This window comes from Ziziphus jujuba, chromosome 4, assembly GCF_031755915.1.
Source record: "Ziziphus jujuba cultivar Dongzao chromosome 4, ASM3175591v1".
In the NCBI taxonomy this organism is placed as follows: Eukaryota; Viridiplantae; Streptophyta; class Magnoliopsida; order Rosales; family Rhamnaceae; genus Ziziphus; species Ziziphus jujuba.
In genome coordinates this window covers 22,951,070-22,964,191 of record NC_083382.1, presented here as the reverse complement: position 1 = coordinate 22,964,191, position 13,122 = coordinate 22,951,070, and the positions used below count along the sequence as shown (strand labels likewise).

Sequence of the window (13,122 nt, the reverse complement as noted above, 5' to 3'; positions counted from 1 at the left end):
GCTTAATGAATTGATCCCTTCATTGCATGCAAACCAAAAAAAAAAAAAAAAATACATATATTAGGGTAGCATTCCTCTAAATTTTAGTCAATGATGATTAATTTAGTCAAAACAACCTTATTAATACAACATTCCAAATATGATTTATAAAGTTAACTTATAGAAAAATATTATTTATCACAATTAATAAATAATCACTTAAATAATAATTTAAATAGCTAACATTAAAAGATCAATTTTTATGGTTTTAAAATAATAAATAATAAATTTAAATATCTCAATTTAAATTTGATTTATAAAATAGTGGTTATTATCAATAATAACAAATAATAAAATTCTAATTTATATCCTTATATGATCATTTAAGCATAAGCAACTAATAAATCGATCTTCCCTAAATATCTATTTCACAAAGAATTTATTTTTATATGTTGGATATATTTCTATGTTTTTCCTTATCACCACTTGTGTCCAATCAATAATTTTATATCATGAATAATTTTCAATTTAAGGCATTTCTTTACCTACTAATAGATTCTCTCAAACAACAAATTTGCCTTGTTGGCAAAGAAATCAACTACTTTTTTTTTATTTATTTTCCGTTAGTGTTCGTTTCCCCTTTTATGAATTGACCTCTAGTATTGTTACTTCACCCCCCTTGTTTGTCACTTAAAGGGCGAAGTCGCTGAAGCGAGTCTAAAGGCCAAAGAGTGCTCTTTGAACTTTTACTAAACCATGGGGAGCCCCGGAGTAGTTAAATCCGAAGGTTTCATCTCTTTAAGAAGGAAGGAGATAATGAAACCTCGAAGATAAGGAAGCGAAAGCTCACTCTGCCAAGCCACAATTATAATGGATAGTCATTGTGACCCCGAGGCTTGGTGTACATAGCAAGAACCCGCTCAAAGTGCGGAGGACTAAGGGATATATTTACTCACACAGCCGGAAAGGGTCAACAACAAAGTGGAGTACGGGGGGGGGGATCCATAACGGACTACTACTTCAATTTCCCAATTCAAACAAAGTTTTACACAAATCACTATCAAAAATCCAACCCCAATACAGCTAGCTTCCAGCTAATATTTATTTTTCAAAAAAAAGGTTAAATTTTTTCAAATATTATTACTGGATATATATATATATATATTATTAGTGTAAAGTTAGCCTCGTCTTTTTGGCAATATGGGGAAACCAAACAATAATGATCCTACCAATAGATTTGCTTACTAAATTAATAATCAATTTAACCAAAAAAAAAAAAAAAAAAAAAGGAAAAAAGAAATGACCCTTTAATTGGGTCCCACATTTTAAGTCTGAAAATCCAATAGCTTCCAACCTCTATATGCATGGTTCTGCTAAACCAGCTCACATGGAGAGCACGGCGACGATGATTCCCTGCATATGTCTTATTCTATTATTTGATACAACTCCATTAGGAACCCAAACTCTGCTGCTCACGAACGGCTAACTGGGCCCTACCACGAAGCTGCAGGTTGTTAGGGTCTCAGATGGAGCCAACAGGAGTTTGAAATGGGTCCCGCATTCAATCATTTCAATTTTGTCAGTGCGGTGGGGTCAGCCTAAAGTGGGTTCCCTTTGGGGGACTTTTTGGGGCAACTTATCCGATCCATAAATGGAGGGACCCAACAACGTGGCCTTCGTGTTCTGTTTGGGGATTTTTTTTTTATTTATTTTTTATTTTTTATAAATGTAATGCGGTTTGGCGTTTCTCTAAAACTAGTTTTGTAGTACCGTAGGTACAGCTTTGCTTTTGAGTCAGAGGGATAATTTTAAAATGCAAACTCATCTATAAATGTTAGTGACTATATGTAGAATATCTTCCATGGAAGAAAGTTTAAATTAATTTTTTAAATATTTTTACCTGGCTTTGTACATCAAAGAAAGAACATGTCATTTCTACCCAAAGAAAAAAGAACATGTCATGAGGGACAATTATTTTCTTCTGATTGATGGGATTGTGAGGTAAGGATGTTCGAGAATCTAACCAAAGGAAGGAAATTCATGACCGATTCACTCTTATATATAAAAATATATATATATATATATATATTTATCTCTAAGGGTATGAGATTCAAATTCGAATGGTTGACAGAAGAAACATTGACCACCGCTGGACTATCTCACGGGGGAAAAAATTTACATACAATGATGATGCCATACCATTTTCAAAAATATTCTGAAAAAACCTTTTTTCAGAAAATAATAATAATAATACCATTTATGTCCCTTTCATTTTCATATGCCTAATTTTAAAATAAAATATATGAATTATATAAGAATTTTTATAAAATAATTTTCAAATTTTGATAAAAAAATTATTAAATTAATTACATTTTGATATATTTGATTTTTAAAGTTTTAATAGCCCTAACTCTCCGAAGAAGTAATTTGGGTCATTAATTTTGCAATATATTGTGTATTGGTTTTTACCTCCATTTTGGCTAAATAAATTGGTAATAAGCTGTAAATTGATAACAATTTTTTCCAATCTATTATTTTTTTATTTAATTACCACCTTAATTTTTCTCTTTATAAACTCTTCTGCAAGTTTTTAGACAAAATCATTATTAATTTGTTTGACAAAATTGAATATTAGATCAATGTATAACAAATTGAAAATTTAAATATCTACTTTTTAAAATTATCGATTTAAACCAAAAAAAATTATAAGTTAAAGAGTATCAAAATATAAATAACCTTAAGTTACTCATTGCAATCACCTAACCTTATATAAGTTTTTCTCAGCCCACGACCTGGAGGAACAATTTAATTTGGTTAATATTTATAATAATAAAACTCTATTTAATGTTTATATATTTACACTATTTAATATTATACATCCAATATTCGTTTATAAACTATTAATTCTTTTATTAAATTATATTATCTAACATCTGTAAATAAGATGCTAAAAGGGATCTAATGCTTAAATATAGTATTGATATTTTGGATTTTCATCTTTAATGGATGTGAAGTGTCAAATTTTGAGAATGCTACATATACGAAATAATATAGTTTTATAGACAAGTATTATATAGATTTTTCATTATAGATAATGCTTTAAAATGCCATATCACATGCGAAAATTCGACAAAAATTAAATAAAATAGTATCTTAATTTTTCAATAATCAAAGAAACCAATATTATAATTTCCATTTTTTTCCCTTCAAAAAGAATATGTTATTTATTTATTTATTGTAAATCTTTCCTGGGGTAAAATATGTATTATGTATTTAGCACTAACAATCAGCTCTAATTATCTTACAAATAACCTATAACTAATGAAATAATCACAAAAGTAATTCTACACCCATTATAAAACTGCTAAGTACGCTACATTTTTAATATTTTTTTTTATTTTAAAAATACCCATTAGTAAAGGTCAAAATATTCTAAAGCACTTAAACAAATACTGTTAAAGTTATATATATATATATTAGATGGATCAATATTGTCCATGTTATATATACTATAATTTTAGTAACAGATAAAAATATAAGCACAAATTGTATGGATTGGAAGAACATATACATTTTGAAATAAATATTAAACGGTCAACATTATTGTGGTTATTCATATGGTATTATCAACGATAAATGACAATATAAATTTATATTAAATAAACTGAAAGAATATATGCAATCATTTAATATACATATGTTTAATGAACTTATAATATTCAGTTTATGCATACTGTATTCTCAAAGATAAAATTAAAATATTTTATTAGTGTAAAAATTAATAATAAATAAAAAAAATGTAAATATTATCATAAGGCTTAATTTAGTAATTAAGGGTTGCGCCATGTGTTTTTTCTTTTCCTTTTTTTGTATTTTTACACTGTGGTTAAAGGATATTAAATCAATATAAATAATTATTGTAATCGGAAGGGAACTGTCTCAACCAAAAGCACAAAAAAAAAAAAAAAGAAAAAAAAAGCAATGAATTGCAGAAGCAGCCCAACAACTTTAAAAGTGTACACCATGGAAGGGACATAAAGCATATGCTATGCAGCCTAGTAATATTCTCTCTCCATGCGCCAAATAGTATCACGCAAGTTCCGATTACACTTCTATATATATATATATATATATACGTATAGTTATCACAAGCTTATGTAAAAGTTCTATTTTTAAGGTAATATGTAAAATTTCTTCCTTTTATTTACAAAAACTAAAAAAATAAAAATAAAAAAACTTCTTCCTATTAATTTAAAATATAATTGAGTTTCTGGTGGGTATAGTAACGTATTTAAAATTGTTTGACTGGTTCATTTTATAAAAGTACAAGTTAAATTTAAATTAGTATCTGAATATCGTAAATTAATAAATGAATTTGAACTTGAATTATTATAGGAAGAAAATATGACTTTTACAAGCTGGTGGTGTATCTCTTTGTATGGCACTTTTATAAAATTAAGTTAAATCCTTATAAAAAGTAAAACATTAGAAAATGTTTTGTCCATACAGATTTTTAATATATTAATAAACCAAGTACTGATAATAAAAAACTAAAAATACGTTTTCTTATAAGCAGATATATTTAAAATTAAATTTTTGTCGAAATTTTAGGACGTTTTGATGATAAACAAAAACAAGGATTAACAATATCTCAATTTATTTTTTTAAAAAAAAAAAAAACAATATCTGTGGAGTGATTCAGCAATCTATGTTGGATCACTACCATTCCCCCCAAAAAAAGAAAGGTTATATCGTATTGGAATTTAAAACTTTCCATTCCATTAGTTAATAAATCATATTTTCTCATCGTTATTGACCTAATATCACTTCTTTTTTAATTTTCATACATTTGTAATACATTGACCAAAAAATACATCTGTACTATAAATCTATATTGATCTTCATTGTACTAATTTTATAAATTATTTATTTTAAGCATACAAATTTACGAAGATTCATTTTTCATAAAAGAAAAAATAATTCAAAGATAGAAAAGAATTGTAATTGCAAAAAGAAAAAAAAAAGAAAAAAAAAAAGAGAAATAATTGCATTAATGGCCGTATGAGTAGGTACTTAAATATTACAGCTTACATTTAACGTCAAATTCAAGTTTGAGTTTATTTAATGCTAGTCAACCTATAATTTTGGATTATTAATAAACTTTTTATTATATTATTCTTGAAAAAAAACAAAAAAAAAAAGCGATAATTATTTTTATGTGAAAGTTTTTCACTTTTTAGATTAGTATATAAAAGTATCAAATCATTACAATGTTTTACACGAAATAGTGTAATAAAAAAAAAAGAAAAAAAAAAAAAGAAGAAGAACAAGAAAGGTTGGTCTAACAGATTTATTTATTTATTTACCGAAATATAATTTTCAATGTAAAATTTATTTAATTATATCTAAATTTTAGTAGGTTAAAGGTTAATATCATTTAAGCTTATTTGAAATATGTTATCAATTAACTCTGGGTTTTGGTTTTAAAAATACTATTTTACGTATTTTTATTGTTTCAGCCAATATATATATATATATATATATATGCACATTCATGTACCTTCCTTTGTTGTTTCATTCACAAGACTCCTTATAGATGAGATTTGGTTTGAAATAAAGACAAACTTCACAGTTACGTGGATAAAATTATCTCTCATAAATTAATAATTAAAAAATATTCTTATTTATTATTATTATTATTTTTTTTTTTTAAAGTTGAGGAAGTTTATTAGGAGAAGAATGGTATAACTTGAAGCAAAAAATAAGCAGAATAAAATATTTGAACTTTAATTTAAAAAACCCAAAAAAAAAAAAAAAGTTTCAAAATATGGGATATTATCGAATAAGGAGGAAGGATCGTGGATCCACGCGGAACAGAGTATGAGGTGTAGGATAATGAGCATACGGACTAGAACACCCAAGACTTTTCTCCGGTGTTTCAATGTCGCGGTTAATTCCCGAGGCTTTATCCCATCTAAATTCCGACCCGTTTTCAGAAACTTCTCTGATTCTCTTGTCTTTCTCTGTTTAAAGCGATAACAACGACGAATCTGGCGGGAAGCATTTAGAGATTAGATCCCCACCCACCCCCAACCCACCGAATTTACCGTTTTATCCTTCTTCATCCGCCACCAAACGCCTCTTTGTTCCTCGTAATTAAATACACCGACGTCGTCTTCACACACAACACCCACGCCTCTACGCGCCTTAGAAGCCAAGCATATCTAATTCCCTTTTTATTTAAAAAAAATAAATAAATAAATAAAAAGAAAAAACAGAATTCATTTTAAGCTACTCTGAATCGGTACAAATTTATATAATTCTGATTTCTGAGCTGTATTTTTATGAGTTAGTTTTTTCTGGTTTTATTTTATTTTTTGCTCTTCTGGGTTTGTTTTTGTCTAGATGTGCGTGTCGTCTGTTGTTGCACTACGTCTGATCCACTTGACGTCTTTCAATCTTTGCCGTTGGTTTGTACAGCGTGGATTCCTTCTCCTTCTTGTTCTTGCACATTCTCGGCGTGCCTTTTTCTCAATGTTATGAAGCTCGCCGGTGATTGTTTCCTTTTCTTCTTCTCCTTCTTCGTTTTCTGATCCACTTGACGTCTTTCAATCTTTGCCGTTGGTTTGTACAGCGTGGATTCCTTCTCCTTCTTGTTCTTGCACATTCTCGGCGTGCCTTTTTCTCAATGTTATGAAGCTCGCCGGTGATTGTTTCCTTTTCTTCTTCTCCTTCTTCGTTTTCTTTGCTTCTCTTACTTGTTCATGGAATTTCCTTGACAAAGAAGGTCCTCTGACTCTCTTTTTCTATCTATGTTTTTGATATACTCTCTCTCTCTCTCTATATATATATATATAGGTTTGTTTTATTAATTTGGTTAGTCATTTTGTGAAAAAAGCAGTGAATTCTGGTAAATTGGGCTTAGAGCTTGATTTTGATGGGGAATGATGACGAGAGGCGGTGCATATTCCCCTTGACGAGTTTGCAAATTGGGTAATGGTTTCAGAATTTTTGCTCTTAGTAATTCGAATTCGATTAAATGCGGACCAATTTTAAGGTTACGATATCACTTAATTTCCATTTTTTTTTTTAATAAAAATTTTCTTCCCTTTTTTGGTTGTTATATTGCGGAATTTTAATTTAGCTTTTTTATATTGATGATTTTGCTACTCTGAAAGAGAATCTGATTATGGTGGTTTATGTTGCTTCTTTCTGGGTTTATATGAAGTAAATTTTTTAATTGCTTTGTACGATGAATTAAGTCAAAATTACAAGAAGAACAGAGTTTGTTTTCGAAATTGTAGCTGCTGTTTTAACGAATTTTTGGTATAAATTTTGTTAGTGTCATGAGGTGTGACTAACTTTGGCTTTGGCTGTCAGTCCTATTGAAAACCTGTCTGACTCATGACCGCAAATGCAATGTCGGTTTTTTGATTGTTTGATGTGGTGTTATGGTTGAGTTCTACACTCTTCTTTCTTTCTTTTTTTTTTAATTTTTAATTTTGTTTTTGTTTGTTTACTTGTCTAATATTTTCCACCATGCTTGGTTGCAGAGACTTGCAGTCTTACCTTTCTGATCTTAGCCTTTTTATTGCCATTGAAAGCAACAAATTCTATATCTTGGTGGATAATCGGCCATGGCTGAGAGATCGTTCCCGGCCGGCGCACTTTTGGCAATTTATGGTTACTAAGGTTGCTTTCAATATCTTGATAATACTGAATTGAATTTTGTTTTTGGATTAATCATGGAATTTTGGTAACTTGGTTCAATATTTCAGTCACGGTTATCTCCTTTTGCAAACACCAAAGCAAGGAAGGAAAGAAAGGAGGATAAGGAGGCTTGTCCTGTAGCTAACACGGGCAAACAAAAGAGGTTTTCAAGATGGTTCCCATTAATTGACGCAGCATTGTCTCAAAAGAAGGTTTTGCTACCTGTAAAGAAACTGCGCAATTCTTTGCTTTCGAGCAGTGAGTTGCATAGGACCTTGTATGGTTTTATTGTATTTGAAGTTGCATGGAGTGATGTCCGAGGTATCAACTACTTAAATGAGCTTCAGGTACTGCTCTGTGTGTACATGTTTCATCTTTTGTTTCGAAGATCATGCCAGTGTTGCTATGTTCTGATTTTCATGTCCCTTGCAGACTGATACTTCACTTGCTATAGAGGCTAAATTCATGCAAAGGTGGGAATTTGATAGTATATCTCAAGCTGCAAGCTGTATATCCTCATGGTTCTCAGGAACACTCTCAGATCAACTGCTGCTGACAGAGTATCTGGATTCTGCGATTGGTATCTCTTGCCTGCATGATTTTGAATTGAATGAAACAGAAACAAACCTGCTTTTATTTTCAGACGCATATATGATTCTTGTGCTTCAAAACTGGTGTGGTTTTGGATAGAGAAACAATATATCATTTAGATAGCACGATGTAGGTTTAATTTCAATTTTTTGGGTCCTTTTTATGTGTTTGTTTTCTGTGTGCATGTTCATATGGGAGTGACATAGAGATGCCCTTGATAGATCTATATCTATATGTACAAGTGTTGTGTAAAGTGCATAAGTCCGGTATAAAGCAAGCCTTTAAGAACATCTTACGTCCAAATAAGGTGTATATCATATTCTGATCTAGATTTGTTTGACTCTGGGATGGACCCAAAGGTGTTTGTGGAAAAATATAGTAATCATGGATACCATTTTTCCCATAGTGATCTATGCAATAGGAAGCAAATACAATGATTTCCTAGGACTTTATGAAGCTTACTAATTGAACCCTGCATACAGCAAGGTATAGAGATTCTGCACTGGGCCTCAATTTATGATATGTTGATTAAAGTATTACCTGTATCCTAGTTTAGTGGTTAATATATAATTCCTTAAATCCATTGTATTTTGTGCACTGCATAATTTTCTTTTTCTATTGAAGGTACTGTTCAAGGATCCTATCTAACGAATAATATGCTTAAATGAATATCGCCATTGCTTAACCTGCTTTATGTGGTGTACTTGAATAGTTATAAATGAGTGAAAATCACCATATATCGATGCCAGTTTTTTGTTTACCAGTCTGCATCAGCTATTCTTTGCTAGCTAGTTCACCTTGTTGATTATCATATAAGTAATTATGTAAATTTTAATTTATTCTAGTAGTCATAAGTTAAGTAACTTTTGATTTATTCAAGTAGTCATAAATTTATAGAATTATGTTTACCTGAGTCGCTGCTGTATTTGCTGTACTTCATATTGAAATGAGCATATGCTAATAAGCATGTATAAATTTTCAGGAGAGGTCTTCTATGATGCTGAAGATGTATCAAAAACAAGTTCTGTTGATGATGATGGTAATATCAGCGATGATAATCTGCCTACCGAGGATAATGCTCTCCACTGGCTTGGTAACAAGTATAGTATTAGCATGTATCCAAAAACGAGTGAAAATGAGACTGGTGAATTGCATACACCACCTCCTCCCACTGGGCCATATAAGAGAAGGAAAGTATCAAAGTCTATCGGTACTCGAGTTGAAGTGGGCATGTTTTCTGAGGAAAATGGTGACTCTGAAACCTACACAAGTAATTGTGAAAATGCAGTGGATGCTACCCAGTACAGAGATGTTCTGATTTTGTTCAGGTTCAATGACCATGACCTTCCATTTAAGCTAAGGCAAATTATAATGGCTGATTTGCGATTACTCACTTTATTAGAAGCCGGGCTTCCATCTTGGGTTATCTTTCTTCAGTCATACCCAGGCTTTTGTCATCTCTATCGCCCATGGATGTGCCCTTTGGCAAGAGCTTTGTATGTACTGATCTCGATTATCACTGTTCTTATTGGATTTTACGATCTATACAAAAATGTTCCAGTTCTCAAAGCAACTGCATCTCGTTTGTGTGGGCCTCTTTTGGATTGGATAGAGACTTGGGAGATGATATCAAGGATCAAATACCTGGGAACAATGCTATTCTTACATAACTTTCAGAAGGCAGTTCAGTGGTCTCTGACAATCAGGCGTACCACTCAATCCTTTCTTTCAGTTCTCACTCAACCACTAGCAGAGCCACTTGTGGAAATTTTTGGGTTCCTCATTCCAACATGGAATATGTTGATTGACTTGCTGGAGAGCTTATGTTCACTTATTTGGATTCTAGCAGAGTCTTGGTGCAGTCTTGTGGGCGACCTGGTAGAGATTTTACTTCTGCCTGTTTGGTTTGTCCTTTCAACTATCTGGAGTATTGGTAGGTGACTGACCATTTTCAATTACTTATTTTGTACTACATGTGAATAAATGTATTAAAGAATTTTTAAGATCTAGAATTGATTAAAAGCTATGTTCTTTGCTCTGTGTTGCAGCAACTTCAATTTTATATCCTACATTTTGGGTCCTCTGGGAAATACTATATGCTCCAATTCGATTGGTTCTTGCCTTAGCTAATCTCATAGCAATTTTATGTGCCTGCATATGTGATACCCTTGGAGAAATATGGCAGTTTTTTAATGGCATTTTCCGGGTTGCTTCAGCCACTAGGACAACAGTGAGCACCTATGAAGTATCCATGTGGCGCTCATTATGGAATGACCTATTCTCCCAGGTAAATAGAGCATATAGTTGAATTTTCTTGATGTATTAAAATTTCAATAACTTGTTTGATTGATTCCTATAATCTCATTTTTTTATTTTATTTTTTCTCTCTCTCTCCCCTTTGCTTTTAGGTTTTTCGTGCCCTCAGGAGTATATTAAATGGTTTTGTTGCCTTCTTCACTGCCTGCAATAGGCATCGCCTTAGGTACTTATACTATTGTCCATCTGATGTATTAATTCTTTTATTTGCCATGACATAATTACTTGCATCTTTCTGCTTTTTGTGGCTTGTTAACACCTGTAGATTTTTGTAGATCTTGGGTCATCATCACTGATTATACCTAGTTGCCTATATTTTAAATGAAGTATGCATATGATTTTTAGGAGGAGATTTAATTAAAAACACTTTCTGTCTCATTTTGGCTCATAGTTGAAATTTTATGTGTCTACTTATTGAATTAGTGATGTTATTAACTTATTACAGGACCAGTAACTGCAATTGGTGTGGTAAGTTAAACTGAAGTATGCATATCATTTTTAGGAGCAAATTTAATAAAAAACACTTTTCTGTTTCATTTTTGCTCATAATTGAAATTTTATATGTCTACTTATGGAATTAGTGATGTTATTAGCTTCTTATCGGACCAGTAATTAAAATTAGTTTGGTAAGTTTTCATTTGTTGGTTTGGAGAGACATTAAATATATAACTTCAATAATGGATTTTGAAATGCGAATATTTGCTTTTTACTGTAACTTTCCAATATAAATACTTCATCCTTACCACTTAATGTAAAGAATTGTGCGTCTCTTAAATCCATGTAACATTTTTGCTTTCATAGCTTTGTACAAATTGTAAATTATTGTATGTCTCTTAAGTAGTTTCAAATGAGCTAAATTGGATCTGCAAAAGATAATTATTCAGTTTGGTTTACTCCAGCAGCGTTTTGAACATTGCCTTGGTAATTTTTTATCTTATGTATTTTGGTTTAAATCTTTTGGACTTCCACAAACTTCATTGATGCATCGCATTGCACATATTAATATCAACTAAATGATTATTTCTTCTCTTTTGCAATTTGCGAGCTACAGTTTTAGATATTTTTTTTTATGGCCTAGCCAACCTGTTTTATAATGAGTTTTGTCATATGATGTTGTGCAGCATTTATAATCATATACAGGAGTTTATACGAAGATTATTTGGTCATAGCCAGAGATCACGGCATGAAGATCCAAGACGTAGAAGACCAAAACATGAGAGTCAGAAAGTGGTTAGTTGTCATAAAGACATATTTTCTAAGTAGACTGATATATATATATATATATATATATGTATGTATATTGCCTGTTTCCCACATAAACATAATATTGGGAGATGACAACTATGTGGCAACCACTTTCTTTCTTGCTTATTTTTCTTCTTCTTCAATTATTATTATTATTATTATTATTATTATTATTTTCATCCATTGCTGTCACATAAGCACCTTTACAAGAATACCAAGGCTATGAAACTAATGATTGGATTTTTTTATGCGATCCATATCCATGCCGTTGAAACTCTTTGTAGTAGTTGTGAAGGATAACATATTATATCACTGGTATAGTGAACAGTGGTATTGTATAGCTAGCTGCAGGATGAATGTATCAAAACTCAACGAGTGTTCTGCTTGATATTGCAGAAAATTAATAAGGTGGGGGAAAAAAACAAGATATAGGTATAATTATATTAATGAAAAAAAAGATATAGATATAATTATATTAATGCTAGTGAAAGCTAGATGGTATTGAAATGAGTCCCTTTTTTCAAATCTTGGACTTACGCAGTCTCATCTCTCAGTTTGTTGTAGGTATTTCAATCGTAATTTTTCGGCATTTATTTAAAAATTATGTGCTGCTGCTGACTCTAATTCTCGCTTATTAAGGCATGGAACATTTATTGTTCTCTGCTGTAGATGTAACTGCATCTTAACAATAGCTTTTATTTTCATTTTCTTTTGGTTCCTATACATGTACATGTTATCATACAACTTTATTTCTGGCTTTGCAGTCGCGAGTAGCAAGGGAAGTTCACATTGGTTAAGGTTACAACATTTTAGAGGCTAATTGGATCAACGTGGTGCTTCTCTCTCGGGAGTTCCAAATGTATGGTCTACTTTCAAGGCACATTTGACAACACGAGAAAGCTAACTTTCAATGAGTTTGGAGGAAAAGGGTACATAAATCATCCACTTCGTTTACAGTGATACATTTCAGTGAAACCATATTTTCTCTATAGGAGTTTGATTCTTTTATTTCACAATTTTCATCAACTTACTTCTGTCCGCTTCCGTCCCTCCCGAATTTAGATTTTTCATTCATTCTTTTGTTTTTTCCCCTTTTTGTAGCCGCAGTTAATCTTATGCTCGGTAATCATCAAATTCTGGAATGTAAATAGTATGCAGAGGAATGTTGTATATATTAAGTGTTAATAGTCATCATAAAGGAAATTTTTTCTTGCTCATATGTAGTCCTGGAATTTATGCATTCTGATTGCTTTCTGATGGGTCTCCCTATGGTTTGTATTG

At 31.1% G+C, this 13,122-nt stretch overlaps 1 protein-coding gene across 7 annotated transcripts; it reads left to right on the top strand.

Moving 5' to 3' along the window:
- Positions 1–5,870: 5,870 nt before the first annotated feature.
- LOC107417148 (uncharacterized) lies at positions 5,871–13,058 on the top strand. Of its 7 annotated transcripts, none has more exons than XR_009638654.1 (10): positions 5,871–6,972; positions 7,533–7,671; positions 7,758–8,036; positions 8,122–8,269; positions 9,263–10,213; positions 10,329–10,567; positions 10,689–10,762; positions 11,718–11,823; positions 12,126–12,249; positions 12,606–13,058. XR_009638654.1 is itself a non-coding variant. In XM_060816383.1 (10 exons), the coding sequence occupies exons 2-10, from the start codon at positions 6,917–6,919 to the stop codon at positions 12,636–12,638; spliced, it is 2,028 nt and encodes a 675-aa protein (XP_060672366.1). In that variant the 5' UTR covers positions 5,871–6,283; positions 6,385–6,916; the 3' UTR covers positions 12,639–13,058. The 7 variants fall into 7 exon arrangements, 6 of the variants coding, with proteins under 6 accessions (XP_060672366.1, XP_060672367.1, XP_060672365.1 ...); XM_060816383.1 differs by lacking the exon at positions 12,126–12,249 and having other exon boundaries at positions 5,871–6,283; positions 6,385–6,972; positions 11,718–11,826; XM_060816384.1 differs by lacking the exon at positions 12,126–12,249 and having other exon boundaries at positions 5,871–6,685; positions 6,878–6,972; positions 11,718–11,826.
- Positions 13,059–13,122: the final 64 nt, after the last annotated feature.